This window comes from Neodiprion virginianus, chromosome 2, assembly GCF_021901495.1.
Source record: "Neodiprion virginianus isolate iyNeoVirg1 chromosome 2, iyNeoVirg1.1, whole genome shotgun sequence".
In the NCBI taxonomy this organism is placed as follows: Eukaryota; Metazoa; Arthropoda; class Insecta; order Hymenoptera; family Diprionidae; genus Neodiprion; species Neodiprion virginianus.
Window position 1 is genome coordinate 34,603,188 of NC_060878.1, and position 21,803 is coordinate 34,624,990.

Here is a 21,803-nt window from a genome sequence, read left to right on the forward strand (position 1 = left end):
AAACGAGAGGAATTTAATTTTTACGCCCGTATCACGGAAAGTGACAAAAGTGTGAGAAATTAAGAAAATACATGAGACTGGACACAGAAAAAACTTTATGCTTTTTTAAAGAAATCAATTTGTAGACGCATTATGTAGAAAATTTTGTTGCGGGAACGCAATATTTTCTTGTAAATACCAAAGTTGATGAAAAACGATTGTTTAAGAATCGTGAAAAAATTTTACTCAATAAAATATACTTATTAATACGAAATCTCGATTTTAATTTCATCAGTTTAATGAGATAACAGTTTTTTCGTGATATCATCAAGATATCGAATACCCTCTGGCAGATTCATCTAAATTGCTTCGTACAGTTCACTAAATCTATTCGGTGGATAAATATTAGTAAAATTTACGAAACCATGAGAGTTACCGATAGGTTATCGCTATTAAATAATATGTTATATCGCAAGGCAAGAAAATTTTTTGTCCAAGTGGTAAAATACTCTGCAGCGCGTTTTGTTTATTACGACCAAATTTCTTTTTCCGAATACGAAACGTAGGTAAATATTATTGTTATTACTATTATTTCACAATATTGCAGTTCAGCGAATGCGGCTATTTTTATGTATAACACACGGGGTGAAACCCTCGGTAGATCTGCACGTTTACCCGCAGCATTTACTATATATGTACACAAGGTATAAAATTTTCCGATATTTCCATTAACCGGAGAAAAATTTCTTCACCCTGCATTGTTGGTGTCTTAATTAAAACGCTGCACAGTGAACCTCCCCTTACAATTTCCTGTATAATACCTCGAAAGCCCGTCTCTGCAGGTTGAAAATCGCAATCAATTAACGCCCGCGGGTCGAGAATCAATTAAAAAATTATGTGCATTCTGCACCTGCTCACCTGCAGTGTTCTCGATAATTCGATTATTATAGCTGTGAAAACTCGCGTAATTAGTCCTGCAATTACTCAAAATGGAGATGAAATTTTTTTCCCCACCATCGTGTATTTGAATCGTGCGGAAGTATATTAACCAACCGTACATAGTGATTTTGATCTGATATTCCTGATATTAATTAGTCCGCAGATGAAAATAATAAATCAATGAATTATAATAAAATCCACGATATGTAAAAATTACAAGAAATTTCCAGGCTTTCCAGAAGCTAAAACCTAGTTTTCACTGACATTTTTCCAGTTCCAGTAAGTTACTGAAACCTGAATCGTTCGGTTTATAAACTCTATATTCGCATCGAAATTCGATTCGAATTGAAAAGAAATATAATGTACCAAAGAGTCAGTTTAAGCCAATTTGTTTTCTCAACGAGAAAAAGTGAACTCGATGCCTCGAAAAATCATTTCTAATTCCCACGATAGAAAATTGATATTTTCATTTTTTTCCATCACCAAATTAAAAATCCGCTAACAATTCCAGATTTTCCAAGTGTATGGCCACCCTGATATTCGAGTTAAAAAAAGATGTTAAAAGAAAGCAATTCGTCCGCAGCTTACACCGCGACAAAAATTTATTTCAAACATTTCTTAACGCGTGTACATTTCGTATTTGTTTCTAAATATTTTATTTTTTAATTTAATTCTTTCTCCCATCTCCCGTTTGAAATGTGTCAGCCGCGGCGACGAGATATGCCTAAAAGTTGATCCGAGCTTTCAGGTGAAATATATGAATAGCAGTCGTAAAACGTGCCGGCGGAATAAGTTTGCCGATTTGTATATCCTGCGAGGGCAAGAAATATGTACGAAGAAAAAATTCTCCTTCCCATACACGTGCACGTCAGGGTTTCCCCGCATCGTATCTACACGAATATCAAACACGGATACGTTTTCTCGCTTCGACGATCCGTCGAAACGTGGCTCGAGAATCGGCCAAGAATAAACTGAACCGGTCTAATAGTGTCTTCCTCCCCGAGAAACAAACTGGAATGAGTTCAGGAATACGAGGGAATATATGGATCCACTCACTTCGCTCGGCTGCACAAACGGACCATCTTGCAAGGGTCTATCAATTTCACATGATCTTCGTGCCTGTAATAATGCCGATACGGTACACGAGCGATAATCGCCAAATGTCGTGGCATACATTAAGGATATAATTCTCCGTCACCTTCGCTTCAGGGAACATCGAACACGTTTTTCCTGTTTCATTTTATTTTCTTTTTTTTTTTTTAGTTTCTACGCCTCTTCCAAAAGCAACTCGGCCCGATGGAATTTCGCTCAACAATTTTAGTAACGGAAATATTATCGTTTACTATCAAGTTTGAAAAAAATAAAAAGTAGAAAAATGAATAACGACATTGTAATAATAATCGATCTTTTCAAAATCTCGCAGTCTTAACATTATAACTATAAACGTAAACTTGACCTTCCGCTGCGATTTCAGGAATGAAAAGTCAAATTTCCTTCCCTAATCGCTGTATCGTATCTTTGTACGAAAATAATTCCCCCGACAGGATATCGAGCGTTTTAGTACCTGTAGCTGTACGGAAGTTAAACCGTCCTGGCAAGGATGGACAACCCTTTAACCCCCCGCGTCATGCTTACCGAAGAGAATCCCGTATAAGCGTTCAGACAAAGCTGGAGTATAGCCAGCCTGTTAAGTTAACTAGCTCGTTTCTGGAAACGCGGACGCGCGGCACTCGCCTACGCAGGATAATCCCACCGAAATTGGTTTCGCGTATAACTTGGAGAGCCCGATGACGCATGACACGAATTACATCCGGTAATACCCGCGGCACTGATTGATTTTCGTACCTTTACGCGACGATTAAAAAGTCTGCAGAGCGAAACTAAAAAAATAAATAAATACTTGGGTACCAGGCACCGGCACATTTCAACGAGAAGATCGAGCCTGTCGCTTTTCCAAAATCGCTCAAGGACCGTCGGGTGTAATTCTTTCGATTCGATTGAGTGAAAATTCAGAGCTAGAAATTTTTAAGTGATGGGAAAGGCGACGCTGCCTGTGGTAGAAATATGCATAGGCGTCTGTAAAAAGTCGAAATTTCCGAAACAAATAAAGGCTATAACGGGGCTGCAGCGGGTGGAGGTACAGCTACTGGAATAGCCCTGGAGTTGGTGCCAAGTTTTGCCTTTATACGCATGGTGGCTCTCGATAAGTATTACCGCGCCGTTGTGCCAACAGTGGTGCAAATTCGTGCCAGGAGAACGAGAAGAGCGAGTCTCGGTAGGATCTGAATGTTCGACGCTAAGGAAATGCCCGAGAAATTCGAGGGATGAAACGGTCTGTCCGTTTCATTGCGAACGTGTGCACGGTGTGCGTGTGATTCTACGTCTTCGATTGCAAAACCAGGGACGAGGCAAATTGAGAAATGGGGAATGAACGAAAGAATTAACAATAAGAGATTAAAAATGGTGTTAGCGATTTAACGATGAGGATTCGCATAGCTGATAGTTAATTTTTCTATGTATAGAATTCACGTTTATTTCATACAGTATGTGGTTAGTTTGAATTTTGAAATTGAATAGTCCGAGAAAAATGTGTAAATGAGGAAGAATCAACAATTCGATGGCGTAAAAAGAACGGAGTGTGATAATAGGACAGCGTAAAAATCGAGCGACGAGACGTACCTCGAGTATATCGAAGGAAAGCGAAAGCGAAACTATCAATCCTTCAACAAACATAGAACATAAATTGGCAAATTATTTCCGCCAGGGTGAAATATATCGTCTGCGGCGACTCGATCCGCAACAAATAGTGAAACAAAAAAGAAACGATATTGCTTATGAATCAGAAACGGGAACGAAGAAATTGTACAGAAAAAAAAGAAAAACTCCTGCGTTAACGATCAGCGATTTCAATTTTTTTTTTTTTTTTTTTTTAAACCACGAGAGAATAAGCTGAATAATAATTTGAACGAACTAAAGAGTGTGTGAAAAAAGAATGTATCGAATTAATATGTACAGAGTAAACGTCGTACGCGATGCTTAAATTTACCGTGAGATTTCTCGTTAATTCTTCATGCATTTGTGCAGTCACGTTTCCACTGTTGAAAATTTTTATCGTAAGCCTTTAAAATTAGGAAAAATCAAGTAAAAGATTAAATTAAATATTGGCGAAGACCTCGAGGAGACAAAGTCTCGCTCGGAACTCGGATCAACGCTTCCGAGATAAGCGTTTCAAGTTTTTTCACTACATCTGTACATATTCCAAATTTGTTGCAAATCTTTGTAAATTATTTTTTTGCGCCTGGAAATATCGCCGCCGCACTTTATTCTTTGGAAACTTTTGTCACGTTTCGTTATATTTTTCTTTGTTTCTTTCCTCGAAATTTTTCTACAAAAATTTGCAGATCCGTAATTTAAGAAACGACTTGAAATTCCACTTGTCGAATATCTCGGACGTTTCGTTAAAAAAACCGGGCATCCCGAGTGTGTAGTTATCGACTTTTGGAAAGATTGATACGAGGGAGGAACTACGTGCGAGCTTGATTCGAAACCCCCAAGTGAATCGGGGCTCGTGTCAGAACCGCTTTAGTTGTTTCGCCCCTTAATTATACGGTGTAATGTCACATTCAATACCTTGCCGATTCATACCCTTGAAGTAGCACGTTCCCCCCCTTGAATTTCTAGGAGTTTATACACGCGAACTAAGCCTAGCACGATCAATTAGTCAAGTGTTTGGAATGTCTCGCTAACGTGACAAAATCAACAGATCATGATAGGGAACATTACACCCACCTCCCTGCATATCAGAATAAATACGTGAGGAAATTTCTACGGGTGATATTTTTGATTTTCGTACAGGATTCGGAGTGGATAACGGTACAGGTTGGTTTTTTATTTTTTTTTTTTTTTTTTGTGCGTTCTTTGGATTTACTCACCCAAACTGAAGCCCGATTCCTTCACGTGGATAACCACCATCGGCATCAGGACCATCGCCATGAGATTGACAACGTGAAACACCATTCCAGGTCCATGAGCGATTATTTCCTGTGAGGCATAAAAATTGACTGATTTATCGCGTTTCCCAGTTTTTTGCGAAACGAGATTCAAAGATTTATCAACCGCCAGACTTTTCCTTTTTTTTTTTTTTTTTTTGTTTGTTTCGTAAGTAAACGTGAACAGTGCACGTGGATTCATTAAGCTGAGTAAACTGAGTGATAAATAGCGGATAGAGTAAACAGCTGACGCAATGGCGGTCATGTTTCAAAATATAATCCACTTCGTGATTTTGGCCTTAGTTTACCGTCGATCTAGTATAAATTAGTGTGAAAACGAAGTTTTGTCGAGTTTTTCAGCGGTTGCAGAATTCGAAGACGTAAATTTGGTTCAGCTGAACGGATAAACTGATTGGATACCTTGAAACGCAGAGATAGTTTCCTAACCTAATAGATCGGCATTAATTGTTTTGCAGCGGTATTTTTGATACCCGATATTCCGTAGAGTTAATAACTTCAAGAGACCGCTACGTTTATCCGTTTTTTTTTTCTCTTTTTACCGATGTTTGTTTCAGGAGTAGCAAACATTGCCGCGAGGCATTTTTTGCCAGGTTGTGATTGATCGCGGTTTAGTTGAATATATCGTTTTATCGAAGAGCTGGTTAACGGGGTCAAGCTTCAGGCCAATATTTATTCAGTTTGTTTGATTTGATAGACCGCATCACCATGTGTCGGGTAGATATATACGCACCCACCCTCTGTTCCCAATGTTATGTTCGGGAAGCTTTTTTACTCGCAAATTAATTAAAAAGAATAAAAGAAAAAAAAAACGCAGCGGGGAGATTGGTAGGTACACGAAAAAGTAAAAACTCGTACATAAATTTCAGGCTTTTTCGTACTCCTCGCGCTTCACACAGCGATATGAATATTGCATACGTATGCAAAACACGTATACATATATATATATATATATATATATATATATATATAATCCATCACACGTTTCGACTCAACTCAATTAACTTCAACACTGCAAGTTTTCTTTTTTTTTTTCATCTTCGATAGAAGAAAATTTCGTTTCGCTACCAGTAAAATAAATTAGAAAACAAATATAAATTCAGAATTCTAATATAAATGGAATGGAATTCATTATATAGGTATATAGGTTATATGTATAACCTATTTATTTCGATGAGCGCGATCTTTTGATAGTCTCAAGAATAAATTCTTTAACGTTTCGAAACACAGTCCGACTTTGCAACTGTGGTAATGCGGTAAAATAATTTGCAAATTACGACGTATATTGGTTATAATTTAAAGTGACAAAGCTGTTACGAGGTCGACTCGGCGGATCAGTAATGACTGACCGTAAATTAACATTTCTGTAATAAGAATTCATTCAAGAAAAGCAGACGATTGTTGCTATTATAACTATTATTAAAACTTACAATATAATACATCAAGCCACATTTTGTGAAATCTATAAATATATAAACAAGGCACGCCGCGGTAAATAGAATATAAAGGAGCATCGATCAGTTGTAAGGTCAATCAATAGCTGGCGAGGCTGTAGACTTTATTCGTTCGGGTGATATTAAGCTATCGGAATCAGATTAAGGGACAAGGGACATTTATTAGTTATCGGATTCTCGTTCGAGGCATTCACTTTGTATTAATAAAGTCAAATAGCAGTTAATGAAATACCGAGGGGGCAGACGGTATTAAAATTTTCCAACGCCGCGCGAGTTTCCCCCGTCGCTTCAAGAACAAAGGATCGTCATACGCGTATACATACACCTATAGAACACCCTACCCTACCCCATGCACTCTACTCGGGGATACGCAAGCTCTTTCTCTCATTCTCTCCCACGCCGGCAGTAATTATTTTGACGTTAAAGTGGTCGGAAAGGAAGAAAAGAGATCGGACAAAATAACGCCGTACGCGCGTGAAATTACCGATCAAGGCACAAGGTGAGGAAACGGGGTACGGTAGTTGTAGGTATAACAGGTATAAGTATAAGAGGAGCTTAGGGAAACAATCGAAAAGCACGTCTTAACTTTTTCCCGTCGGTCACGTAGCTACGAGTTCGCCTTGTGGCTGCAGGGAGGCAGGCAACTTCTATACGAAAACTTTTACACACTTAATAAATCTTCCCGGAGCCCGGTTTCGTCTTGATAACAACCCGGGACTGTAGCTACCTACTCTATACGAGTGTAAGGCAACCCGAGCGGTGCCTTATAACCAACCAACCAGCGCCAGCGAAACCTCAGGATTCTCGCGATCCACTAAATTGGAGTCACGTACTTGCTGAGTTTTTTGATCCCGCGTGACGCGGTCAATTTTTCTTCTCCGGATCTTTTTCCTTCGCGATTATTCTCTCCGTTTTACCTTCGTTTTTTATTTTTTTCTTTGCCCATGTTTTGTATACTTTCTAAATTTGATCTCGAGTGGATGTTTCTTTATTATTGTTTTATTTATTTATTTTTTGTCATAAAGAAATACGAAAAAAAAAACTTAGTTTCTAAAAATTTTCCTTCGACCATAGAATATGTCTCAACGATGAGAAATAATTATTGGTAAAATTTTCGTGACTAAGAAAAAACGTGTTATAGAAACTTGTTGAATCAGTTGACATTGTATTACCTGTTCTTACATCGTTTCATTAATATACTGATTTTACTCACCACGGCTAATCCTTTTTCGATCAGTAAGCACAGGATAACAGGTACCGTCGAATCTGTAAGAATAAAACGGAAAAACCCAAATTAAAATGTGTTAAATTAAAAGACTACTGTATCAATTTTGAAAAATTGTTTATCCGAACGAATTTCTGTCTATGCGTACACAGTATGCGATTCGAGAGAAAATACAAAAGAAACAACTCCGATCCTTCAGGCAGGATGTAAAAGTCCTTGCAGGCAATAATAAACCGTGACGCGGTTACACGTATGGGTATAGGATATACTGTATATCTGCGGAATCGCGTATACATATATACAGATATATGCAGGGTTTAATAAGAATATAACCGCGAAACCTCGACGATACCCTGTACATAGGTATAGGTATACGTGACCCCTACATAGATTATACGTATGCTTGTGTATGCGCGTGTAAGCTCATGCAGACCAAACTGAACCGAAGGCAAAACTCTCTCCGTGAGCGAGTTAAAATATTGCAAAACTTAAATAAGTTTAAAAGATGTAAGTAGCGATATGAAAACGCGCCGAGCCGAACTGCGCGAAGAAGTGTGTAATATAGTACATAATAATTTTACAAGACATACATAATCACACACACATATATATACGCGATATGTGTATCCTTGGATGCACGCAAATCAATCTGCATACACATGTAGAATATAACGCGAGAATTATGCATATTATCATCGCGATTTCAAAAAATTCTAAAATCCTGCAAAATTTTGCAAACAAAATATGATTGTATCACAACATCTAGCGCAGAGTAATAACAATGACTTGATATTTAATGTGTACGAAAATAAATTCCCCTGCATAACGCGACTTTTCACTCGAATGAAAAACGTTTTATTTATTTATTTTTTCATTTTTTTTTTTTTTTTTGCTTCCATTTTTCAAACACGCCGCGCGCACGCACGCTCGATACAGCAATAAACAACTGTAAAAAACTTGTTCCCCGAACGTACTACTGCAACAAACAAACAGCAACAACCTCGCATGCTCGTGCAAATGTTTTGTTTCGTTATTTGTTTATTTATTTATATTTATCCGTCAATTGTAGGTGGAAAAAAAGGAGAGGAAAAAATGTAAAGAAGCGGCAAACGGTCCAAGCGCGTGGGAGGTAGTCGTGAAAAATAAAAAAAAAAAAAAGTAAAAAGAAAAGAAAAAGAGAATATAAAATTGCAAATTTACATACACGCCTGCTGCAAGCACTCCGGAATAACAAATATAATTATAGGAAACTCCCGCGGAATTTTCGCAACGGCTCGTGAAGCGACACACTTTACAAATCACTCGATGTAATAACTCAAGAGGTCTCCCGACAGAACTGGCGAACTGATAAGCCGGAAATTGCATTTGGCATTTCGCTCTGCTGACGAATGAAAAAGTTAATAATTACCCACCGGTGTCGCCTCTACGTGGCTTCTAAAAATACACGTGCCTAGGTTCTTTACCTCCGCGTACGCACACGTTTTTCATCAAGTTTTCGCAAAACAATTTTTCCCAATTTTCCGGACACCCAGAGAATTTTTCTGTACAGGCCGCATGACGTGAGTCTTTAAAGAAATAAAAGAAATTCAATGTCTTTTTGCTCGCGCGGAATACAAAATTGGACACGGTTCCCGAGAGCGTTAAAAAATAAAGTAAAAAAAAAAAAAAATATATATATACAACCATGAACGGGCAAAAATACGAGATTTCTGTGTACATTCAATTTGAGCACCCACGCCGTATTACATTTGACATAATTGAATTTCGCGATTATATTATCACGGTTGCATAATTCAGCGAAGAAATATTCGGATAAGAATAAAGAAAATAAAATGTAAAAAAAATAAATAAATAAATAAAAACACCCGCATCAATTCATTCGTGTAACGAATCTCGTTGAATGCTATAATAATCAATTCGCGTGGATAATTTAATTATAATTCGTATAATATATCGTAGAGATGAATAAATCTTGAGAGAAAATGAATCGTTGACTTATGAAACGTACGAAGAACAATTACTCGCGGGTGTATAATTATCTGTAATACGGCAGCCATATAATGTTATAATTTATAAGTGTAACGAGGCGCCGCGACGCCGTAAGAAAGCCAGGTTTGCACCTGGGTCCACCACCTCGGGCAGGGTGTAAAGCTGCGACCTGCAGGTAGCAGGTAAGACGTAGTATCGCAGTTAAGTAAAGCTTTAATTAGTACTCGTAATTATTCGTAATTAGCACTCGTCGTCGTTGCCCGCGGAGAGCGAGCTCGAAGGCTTTGGCGCGACACAATTTTCACCTTGCAAACCGCATGCTGCGGAATACAGAGGAAGTGGAAGAAGAAGAAGAAGAAGGAAAAGGAAAAGGAGAGGGAGAGGGAGAGGGAGAAAAAATGAAAAGAGCAGAAAGAGGGAGGGAGGAATAAAAAAAGCCGACAGAAAATTATTACTCCTCTCGTATAGCCGTCGCACTGTCCCCGGGGACATTAATTAGTCTAATAACAAACCTTGAAATAACTCCGTCTTGCACAATTAGCATTGTATAATATGTGCATTATGTAATAAGTAATAATACATACAGAGTGGTCGAAATGAACGTGAACAAGGTTTGACCTCGACCTCCACCGAATTGGTCGCCGATTCATTTCCTACTTTTACTCCACTAAATATAAATTTTATAATTTTTTCAGATTTTTTTCACCCGTCCTTTAGGAGTGGATATTTTAGATCTGACCTTCCATAACTCGAAAACTGTGCATTTGGGAGGAAAGTTGCAGAGGGGAATAAATTGTGTTTTCTTTTTCTTAATTGGTCGTAAATGATCTTTTCAGAATTTTTCAGAAATTTCAAGTCGACGTGTTAAAATTACTCTCGACTGCACCTTGTTCACGATCATTCGGACTACCCCATATAATACATGTTACGATTGTTATGCGGGCAATATTGCACGCAACTGCCGGCTAGCTTGACGTCAAATTTTATTATGACAAAGCATGTCACTCTAATTTGACGTAATTAAATATCGTTTATCAAGATTAACAAAATACAAGTAAACTATTCGTTTCCATGCATTTTACTTGATTAAAATTGACCGCAACCCCCGTTTCGGTTGATGATATTACGGATATTTGTTTGGTTTTTTTCATTTTTCTTCCAAAACTAGCCATCTACGCACTCGGTAAGTTGTACCCTAGACTTTCTGCAAGGTGGACGGGAATTACAGATCTTTTATGCGAGTCGAGCGTTTTCCGAATGGTAATTATTTTCCAACAATTTACCGTGTCGCAAACGAAGGAGTCAGTCAAATTACACAAACACTTCGGTACAAAGTTTAGGAAACCTTGATTCTCGTTATAATCATCGTCGTCAAGATTTGGCTTTTGGAAAATGGCGAAAAAGGAACAAGAAGGCTTTTCTGGCCAATTATGCGAGTAATTAGCGAGACATGAGGTAAAAAATACAATGACTGCAAAAATAGTACATAAAAAAAAAAAAAAAAAAAAAAAAAAAGCGAAAAAAACTGGCGATAAAAATCACGAGCATTTGAAAGAAAAAACAAAAGAAAAACCGGAAGATAAATTGCCAAAAACAAACAAGATAATTGTGCGTAAAAATGATGAAAATAAATTTTTAGTGAGATAATACGCTATCGCGTTACATTTATCATCGTCTGGGTAATAATTCCAACGATATGAAAAACAGAGGTTATCGTTTCAAAGCCTACAAGTTACAAAGTATATCACTTTGTTTTCTCCGAATTAAACTTACAGTTTTGTCGTTAAATTGGGCTATATGTACGTACACTGATATTTGCGACAAGTGACTGACAATTTGTAATTACTTTCTCACAAGTTGTTTCTATTTTATTCCTTCAACTCCTGAAGTCACGCCATTGCATCAAAAAACTCGAAAAAAATTCATCGATACTCTTTGACTATTATATCGTAAGGCAAGTCAGTTATCTTTAGCAAAATGAAATTTTAAATATGAAGCAAAAATTCCTGAAACAACAATATACCGGGAAATTAATAATTTTACTTGAAACATCATAACTCACTGAGTTTGAAATATTTGAGACGGAAAAGTGACTGAGTAACTCTTAGGATACAGATATTTTAGAAAAAAAATATGGATTCATTTGAGTGAGGAAAGTTGAATTTTTGAAAAAGAATGAATAAACGATTTTTATGATATTTTATTATTTATCTTGAATCGAATCAGATTATTTTCCGATGTTTTTCATATGAATCTTTATGCGAAGTCCTTAATCACGTAACGGATGCGATTGTGGCGAGCGAATAATGAAATTAAAACTAACTAGCTAACGGATGCCTGGTGTACCTGGTTTTTATGCTCGTGCGCTCGCTTACTCGTTCTCAGTTTTTTACCATATGATACGAGATTTACCAGATACCTCTTGAGGATTGTTCAATGAGTAACAAATGTTAGTCCGCTAGTCCGCGAAGTCGAGTTTCATCAAATTGCGGACCTCGAGTGCAGTAACTACGAAGCGCTAATCCTGGAAGTTCAAATCCACAAGATAAAGGACCTGGAGCGTAAAAACTATGGGAGAGCCAATTTTATTGTTTCGGCAAAGGGTTATGTAAAAGATTATTAAACTTGTTTCTGGCTTGAAATTTTCAACGATCTTATTATTTTGCAATATTTTCGGTAATGTTTTTTTCGTATCCTGTAGCAACGGCTGTAAATTATATTGTATATTTGACGGCGCCGTTCGATTTCGATATATCATTCGCCATGTTTCACGATTCATCTCAACAACAGCATATTTGCACTATCATATAATTAATCAAATTTACGTCAGCTAATGAAGATACACGCGCAACGGTGAAAATTTCGCTGTACAAAATTTGCAAATATTTTTCCGGAAGCCCGGGGATATATTTTCAGTTTATTTCTGTTTAAAATTTTTCTATCCATTTGTTTATTCACCCTTTCATATTCGCTTCCTGCAGAAATAATCCGCTGCATGGTGTGGATCGTAACATGTCGAGCTGCAGTGAGCCGTAATATGAATTAATGGAAGCTCTTTGGAGAGAGAGAATATGCGTATAGTTTCGATGGTCGAACGGTTTCATATTTCACAAATACGCTGTGTATGTGTAATATTATTCGCCATCTATTAAAAATGCTGTCCGAAAAATCGCGATGCATCGAAAATCTCCAGAGAAAATACATAACTTTTACATTCCGTATGGCGTTGGTAGAAAGAGGTAGGAATAGAGTAGAGGACAGCGATAAAAAAATTTCTTCCACTTGACATTTTCATCGTACGGATCCTTGCACTCATTTTTTGGCTATAGTCAAACATAAATAAATCGAAAAAAAGGAGAAAAAAAAGACGAGTTTAACTTTTTTAAACGCTTCAATTCCTGCGACCGACCGAGCGTCAATTTACGTACGATTGAATCACATTTATTATTATATGTCATAAAATTGCTGTACCTATAACGAAATAAAGTTGAATTTCTTTTTTTCTCATCGCCTGCAATTCGCCGTCTGCTAACTGACAAGCAAATAGATATAGACGCAAAAATATACGAAGAAAAATCAATCAGACAGCCTCTCGACGTTATCGATTTTTCACCAACCCGAGCACGGATAGAAAGTCGACAGCGAAGCGTCGTCTATAAGTGACTGACAATGAGAGCCAGAGAGAGATAGAGAGAGATGTATTCAGATATTAACGACCTAATCTGAATGCAGAAAGAATTAATAATTTATTACCTAATCTCAGAAATACTTGTCTTATCACACACACCTATAGTTGAGCGTTTATACATATTATATACAAACAAGTACTGCAGGGGTCAGCTGTAACGGGCAAGCTTCTTCATTTGAAGAGCAATCTTGAAACAATCCCATCAAAATAACCCACCCTCGTTGAAAAAGATCCGGGATAATTCTACGATATATATAATATACCAGCTGCCGCATGTAACGCGCCAGTTTCGCCCCAGAGAATAATCTTTTCCCTGCTTATGGGTGGCGATGGTAGGGGGAATGGGGGATACTTTAGACCCTTGCGAATACTTACGTAACGATTGCATGAAAATTGAGGTGGATATACGAATTACCAACATAATTCCACTCGGTTATTCATAATCCAAAGCGAAGAAACAAAATAGTATAAATGTGTGCGTGTGTATGTACCCAAATATAAAAATGGGTTTGAAGAGTTATTGTTATTGCAATACTATCCCAACCATTTAACGAGTAAAAGATATCGCCTCGATCAAAAGCGAGGATACCAAAAAAATGTGGTAATCAGACCCACTCGAAACGAATGCCTGGAGGGGAAAGAAGTGAAACAGAAAAAAAAATGCAAAAGAAAGTAAGATAGAAAAAACAAACGGCAATATTTTCCCCGGTCTCTCTGCAATTTCGCAATCTTAATATCCGAGGCGTTGCTTGCTTGCTTGCTTGCCGTAAAAGCTAGGTATACGTTATTCGCGCTACTCGACGAAAGGATTTCACCTCCGCAGTAGCTCCACGGTAGTATTTATTTGCCAGTGACAAATCTTCGATGAAAAGTTTCAATACCACTTGAAAAATGCATCTGGCCCCCGAGGGCGGTGATGGCAGTTGCAGGCCGGGTACGGATCGCGGGGCGCGTCTCCGTTTTCTCGGGGTATAAAGGAGCGGCTGGGGGCTGGAGGTTGGGAGGACGGAGAGGAGGGAGAGGAGGTAGAGGGGGATTGAACGGTGGGTAAACAATGATCAGTGAGACTCGCGTCTGCCTCCATGGACCAACTTGGCAAGGCTCCATACGGCGCGACGCGACGAGGCGAAATAAGGAACAGATTAGAAAAAGAGAGTTGAAAGAGTAGAGGGTGAAAAAACGGAAGCAGGGAACAGAGCAGGGGATAAAAAAAATAAAAAAATAAGAGGGCGGGGGGGGGGGAGAAGCAAAAAAACACCAAGAGAGAGAGAGAGAGAAATATTACTTGGCGAGGATGCTTAGTTTGTTGCTTCTCCTCCTGCATATCTGTCTTTATTTTCTTACCATTATATGCACACATGTATGTGCAATGTACATGTATATACACACGGCTGTATATACATATATATATATATATACGATACCAACTTAAGTTGTAGGTTTTTTTTTTTGCATTTGGTCTTTTTTTTTTTTTCACCCCACTCGCCGAAAAGTCGCGACAACCTGCAGCCGTCTGTACTTTCACGATAAATTACAGACTCGAAACTTAATATACGCAACGATGCATACGCCACTTTCAAATTTATTTTTTGGTTATTTCTTCCTTCGTGTTTTTCATTGAAATAGGTATTATACATATAGAATGTACCGACATGTACCTGCAGCTGCGGAACATTTTGTCAGCCCTGTTTGTAACGATGAATATTTGTTTATTAAACTTGGTAAGAATTGAGTGTATTGAAAAAATATGAGTTAAATTTAACAATCGGGGTGAGATGGTGAGGAAAATTTTTTTTCACGCCGCGGCGTCGAATCGCTATAATACGACTCTGTAAATGTGAATCAGTATATTTACAAGTATACCTATACCACTGGAAAATATTATTGTTATCAATGATTCCTAGACTGGAATTCAGTAAATTTTCAGTAATTTAACTTTAGGGAGAGATAGAGATAGAGATAGAGAGAGAGAGAGACTGTAAATATATAATAACTTGTAAAGCCGACTTACAAAGAATTAAGACGATCGATGGACACTCGGTACCGCCGTTGTTGCTGCCGCTGAGAAAGAGGAACCACTGTCGAGGATCCACCCTGATTCCATACCTGAGAGAACGTAAGAAATATGTGCAAAAATCAGAGAGAATAAAATATCGTAGAGTATAATAGGAGAGAGGGGAAGGTTATCGTAATAATACGCAATATTTGAAATACCAGCTACGCGAGCAGGCCGCGATTCTTTGATATTATACGTCGTTTGTCAAAGTTTTGCACTTCTTGCACCTTTTCGCGTCTCTGCCAAACCTTTTACACCGGAACTTCCAAAGAATACCGGGAAGCAACGATTCCACAGTTTGTACGGACAATTGGAGTGTATTTGTTGAGCGCCTGTATATTTCAGTAATTTGCCTGTGAACTTAGTTCTCTTTCTTTTTTATTTTCTCGCATAACAATAAAATTTTCATACAATTACGTTCCAATCACTGTTAAATTGTAGTCGATACAGACGCTTGTCTGAAATTTTGTCCGGATTCGAAGACTCGGGCAAAAATATTTCGTGTAAGTAAAAGATGTATTCCACTTATAGGAATAAATCAGGCGCGATAACGAAATCATCGGCGATTAATCCTCACGACGATTTTAAGCTTCGTTCGCTTGCGTCAACAGCGTATAAACGTATAATTCATACGTGCTTCCGTCAACGAGTCGGCGAGCACAAAAGACGGGGTAGATGAAGACGAATAAAGGAGAAGAAAAGAAAAAAGAAAGTAGAAAAAAATAAAAGGACAAGTGAAAGATAAAATTTTCCATCCGCTCGTCCTCCGCTTTTCCCGTGCAGTTAGCAGCCGTCTGCATGGAGTTTAAAGCCGAGGTGTATGGGTGCATGGTGTAGGCGTACACCTGTACACACGTACGTTGTACCTACCGACGGCTATAAGCAGCGTAAATAATAAATTTCATCCTGTCCAATTCATCCGAAAATGTGAAAGGATCTTCGGAGAGAAAAGACTCGGCGAAGGCAAAAGTCCGCCGCCCTCGCCCGCGCAATTTAATGGAGAAGAAAAGCTTAAACATAGGCTCTAGCCTAATCATGATAAATGAGTCTTATTGTCCGAGTAATTAAAGTAGGTATTTCGAGGGAAGTCGACGCGGCTTCGGCGAAATAACGCTTCTTTTCTACAGCTATGTACATATTTTTTTTTATCTGCATGTATATTGTATATAAAGATATGTGTATGTGTGAATACGTGCAGTAATTGCTGTGCGTTTACTTGATAACATGATAAAAGTTCAGTCGGATGAATGAATTTCTTTTTTCTCTCTTTCTTTCTTCTTTTGCCTCAATAAACAGAAAATATCCGAATACTCATAATTACGTGTCAATTGAACTTGAATTGAAATCGATAAAAATCCATCGGGTGATCTTTTTTTTTCTTTCCAATCGTGCATATTCAGGGTTCGTACGTTTTTTCGGAATCTGAAGTTCCCCGACTTTTTCCAGTAACCTTTCAAGACATACGACGCTGATTGATTACAAATTTTTTTGTACACGTTAATGCTAATACCTTTAATATTACCTAGTAACTATCTTACTGTCCGACTATCAATTTACAAAAAACAACCTGCAATTTTCCGTAAGAAAAAAAAAAAAATGAAGGTTTGGTATCAAGTAATATACATGGAATGCATGATGAAGTGTTGCGACGAAACAAAATTTCGAGTGCAATCTTTTTTTTTCTTTAAGATCGATTGTAATTTGTATAAGAACAAGTTTATTTCTTCGACAGACTTGAAATTCCACTTCTTATTTTTGAAATTCCCTGAGTTTCCCCGCTTTTTCAGGTTTTCTCTGTGCTTACGAAGCCTGATGTCGTACGAGATGCGTCGCATTTGTATAATTCGTTGAGAAACAACAGAGGTCCGGATGATTTGGCAGAAAGTTTTTAAAAAGTCGGGCATACGTTAGAAGCGTACACAGGAGCCGTGATGGTGAGAGGGAAAAGAGGATGAAATTTGTAAAACGGATTTCGTTAACAAAACGAACCCCCTCTTCAGAATCCTGAATTAATAAAAGCCGCCTAGAGGTACAATAAGGCCGGTTGCTTGTCTTTGAAACTTTGTACACACACCCAATAATTAAATGCCAAGCCGAAAAGAGACGGTTGTCGCTAATTATTAATATACAACGAACGTAAAAACAAACGAGCGAGACCCCCTTGAATTAGTCATATGGTTACGTGCCTAACAACTTCGTGGAAAATCTAATTACCTCATACAATTCGGGCCGCGTTATAACCTGGGTGAAACGATGATAAAATCAAATTATAATTTGGTGACAACAAAACAAAAAAAACAACTAAATAAGTGAAACGTACAATCCCACCAGCGACCTGTGTGAACCTAGCACCCGACTTGAAAAATCCTAACTATTTTTTGTTGATTCTTGTGGGTTTTTGGAGGTAGTTGTTTGCAGTAACAATGATTTCGATTGTAGTAGTGCCAAAAAAAAATATAAGCGGTTGAAAAAATGTCGGCACCCTATTTTAAAAAAATCGAATTTATCGGTAGATTTCCGTACAGAATCGTTTGTAGTTGATTGTAGTGAAGATATTTTCGTTTGGAGTGAAAAGGAAAGAAAGATACGTTTTGTTTTTTTTTTTTTTTTTTTAGCTAGAATTTCTGTGGCCCTCCTATCAACTAATGTTTCGGAATCTTTTGTAGCTGATTGTGATACAATTTTTTTCGCTTTCAATAACTTTGTTTTGTTTTTTTCGATTGTATTAACTTCGTTTCGTTTGTCGTCATGTGTGGTAGTGTTGATACCGTTTGTAGCTGTTTATAATGGAATTTGTTTGTTTCTGACGATCTTGAATCAGTAGGTAGTCCTTGGACAGTATTAGTAGGTTTATATTGTACACGTCTTTAAAAAAAATGTATTTGAAACAAGTATTTGGTTACTCGAGTATATCCAGTAATCCGCGTATTAGTGTGAAATAAATCAGATTTGATCTATTTTGCCGAAATAAATCATCTTTGATCGCAATGAATTTATTTGAATTAACCGCCACGTGTGGGGCGTTGAAATATTTCTGCATTATACAACTCGAACCCAATCTTTGCCCCCATTATGTTGCATATAAGGTAGCCTTATTTTTTCAATCACAATTTTAAAACGACAAGGTACATACCTATGTTTAAAAAGATTTTTCCTGAATTCAAACGATTTCAAAAGCTTCAAATTTCAAGAAGGCATAAACCCTTGAACATAAACCCTTCGTCCGATAAACTGCCGACTCTCGTAAAAACGCGAGTTAAATAGTGTGGAGATATTTAACGCGGGATTCGTCCCAATCATTTCACCCCAAAGGCTCGGGAATACATGTATGTCAATCGGCTTACGAGCTGCATGCGGGGAATCGAAGCAGCAGCAGCGGCAACAGACTGCAGCGATTCCCCTGGATTTCGAGCATATTTCACCACAGGCCCAGAATCTATCCGCGAATCGTTGCCATAGTCAAGATTCTCGATTATTATCGGTCGCATACTTGCATGCCTGAAATCCAGCTCTAAGTACTTCGAGTACCTTGCATTGCTGCAGCCTCCGTTAATTGGCCCGACGAGGGACGCGATATATGCCCGTTCCTGATTTAAATCAGGCGCTCCTCGTTGCGTGCGCGCGATTCATTCGCGAAATTCACTAATTTATCGCTCCTACGTTAGACATTCTACTCAGCGTAAAAGAGAAAAAAAACATGAATAAATAAACTGATCGTGTGCGTCAAATTCACGGCATCTTCTTTTCTTCTTTTTTTGTTTTTCTTTTTTTCATTTCAATCTGCCGCAGACGGAGTATATGAAAAGTACTGAAGAGGTATGTTACTGAAAAAGTATTAACCCTTCGACTCATAGTGGTAAGTATTCTTACCACCTATTTTATACCCATTTTTTATATATTCAAAGAACTTTGAAAACATATTTCGTTGCGAGTTTTTGCTATTTCTGATATTATACCAACAGATTTTCAATACTCGAGAGTGGTTATTGCGATATAACGTATATTATTATTGTTAGAAACTAATTGATTGAAAAAAATCGTGAAAATTGAAGAAATCATTTATTTCTGAGAAAGTTACCCCTCTACACGCATACGAGGTTTATATAAATTATAAGCTTTTGGGGTCGTTGACTATCGCTCTGAAATAAAATTTAGAAAATTCAAGATGGCGGGCGAAAATGTCAAATTCGATCGAATCCGGAGGCAAAACTCTGTCCAGGGGTTTTTGGGGTCACCGAATACGAATCTGAAATCAGATTTTGAAAGTTCCGTACGTCAAATCCAATCAGCGACCCCGAAAACCCCTGAATAGGGTTTTTTGACCGGATTCAATCAGATTTGAAATTTTGGTCCGCCATATTGAACTTTTGAAATCTAATTTCAAATTCGTAATCTTGTTATAAAACTTGACTCGGCACAATCATATGTGACTCAAAGGGTTAAAAAATTTATCAGAGCAATCGAATGAAATTTTTGAAAATGTAATATTTTGCTACTAGAGTATAGAGAATAAAATGAGAACGAAAAGACGTTGAAGAAAAGGTGCGGAGGCCGCGAACGTTGTAAGCTTGCCGCGTTATTCAAATTGCGGTAAGGTAAGTACAATGAATAATTAGTAAAAGGGGTATATATTATAGCAGTTGCGTCAAGTTGTATAAAAGTTGGCAAACGAGCGGCGGCAGCTATATCTATATGCGTATCTGTTCATTTATAACATACATACGTTATAAGTATACGTATACAAGGTGTATAATATATCTACGTATCTACGTGACAAAAATTTATCACACTTCTTAACGAAGTGAAACTTTAAGAGGAACTTTGAGGCGGTATAATTACTTCGGTTGGTATCTACAAGTGCCCTCCTTAACTCGGGCGAGTACAAGGTAATTATACCAAAACATCTTTTATCTTTGCATGTATACGGTGTATAAAATATATCCACAAATCCACACGAGTATCGATTAATACGATTATTTTCTTTTGTTTCTGTCAATGTTTTACCGCTATTTAACATACTATTTTCAAAAAATATATTGTCCATTCTGCGACATACGATTGAATGATTTCTCGACTTGATCGCGTGGAAAGAGATTGTCGATGAATCTGATATTAGTATATATGAAGAAATACAGGCTTTGGGGTTTTATTCGTGAAAAAATGAGAGTGAAAATACTTGTATAATGTGTACGTAATAAATTATATGAAATATACATATAATTTCGGGTATTACGTTCATTCAGAGAATTTCTGAGGCCGGAGTTGAGATTCTTTGGAAAATATTATATACAACATGTAAGAAAGATTTAATTAATCAGCTCAAAAGTTTTCTCCCACTTTCTCGGACGTCGTGGTATAGAAAAAAGTTTTTCACCTACCACCCTCGGACGCCCAGCGGCGTTTAGTATCGTTTCCCAGCTACCCTTCGGAAAAGAACTTTCCTCGACGGAACGTGATATCGTCATTATTTATTCAGTTAACAGGGAATTGTTCTTCCGAGTTTTAAAGGTTTCGTGTTTGAGTTTATTTGTTCGAAGGTACTTTACGCGCCGGTTATATTGCGTGCCGATAAAGACACCCACCACTCATGATGCCTTTCAAATTCATATACATACATAATATATAGACTTGTACATCCACATCGATTCCGTGAAAACTTTTCAACGGATTTATCAAAGTCTGTGTCTGATATTGTATTATCGCGCGAACAATACATCAATTATTTTAAACCCCTTATTGATAAGAAAGAAAAATGATATTTAATTAGAAAAAATCCACCGTCAACTCACTTTATGAAATTCTCGAGAAGCAGGCGAAATCCACCGATGCCAAGTAGCAGAAAACCCCAGTTAATGAAACCGGTAAAATTGTTGAAATCGGAAGTCCAGGAAAACAGGCTGTCCCTGGGTCGATGACATCTGAAACAGAAACACAATGCTTGGTTTAATTCCAACTTGATTTAATTCCAAGTTCCAAACGCCTCAATCTACGAAATCCCATTCGGGGTAGAAATATAAAAACCAAAAATTGCTTGCTCCTCGATTCGAGGCAGGCACAAACGGTCGAAAAAATTGAGGAGTAGGTACTTAAAGGTAGGATACACGGTGCGATCAAAACGAAACAAAAATACCGACAATCACGGAAAAAAAAAAAAAAAACTGTCGCAACACGGAATTAATTTAGGCAAACAGTTCCGCTCGTTTAACATTTCCCCAGGTATACCCACTTGGCGACGGCCTCTCACACGTAGAGACGCGAAATTCAGAGGTTCACCTATTAGGTGTGTTTGTGCAGGCAAGAGTCGACGGCATCCCCTTCAGCGCCGAGTTCGTACTCACCGACTGGTAAGTGGACAGTGTACTAACGATGCTCCGTCTTTCCTGATGAATTTTGAAAAGCGTCTGTCTCGACAAAACGCGGAGAGTAGCTGGTGTACGAAACACGTTAATAATAGAGTGCAAGCAGC

General features: G+C 37.8%; 1 protein-coding gene across 2 annotated transcripts in view; it reads right to left on the reverse strand.

The window, feature by feature from the left end:
- Positions 1-21,803, reverse strand: part of LOC124297980 (diacylglycerol O-acyltransferase 1) — a 48,114-nt gene that overhangs the window by 17,104 nt on the left and 9,207 nt on the right. For both annotated transcript variants that reach the window (XM_046749475.1, XM_046749474.1), the window contains exons 2-5: positions 21,127-21,255; positions 15,293-15,387; positions 7,593-7,645; positions 4,851-4,959 (exon numbers count right to left, since the gene is read on the reverse strand). In XM_046749475.1, coding sequence (XP_046605431.1) covers positions 4,851-4,959; positions 7,593-7,645; positions 15,293-15,387; positions 21,127-21,255 — 386 coding nt within the window. The remainder of the gene's footprint in view (positions 1-4,850; positions 4,960-7,592; positions 7,646-15,292; positions 15,388-21,126; positions 21,256-21,803) is intronic.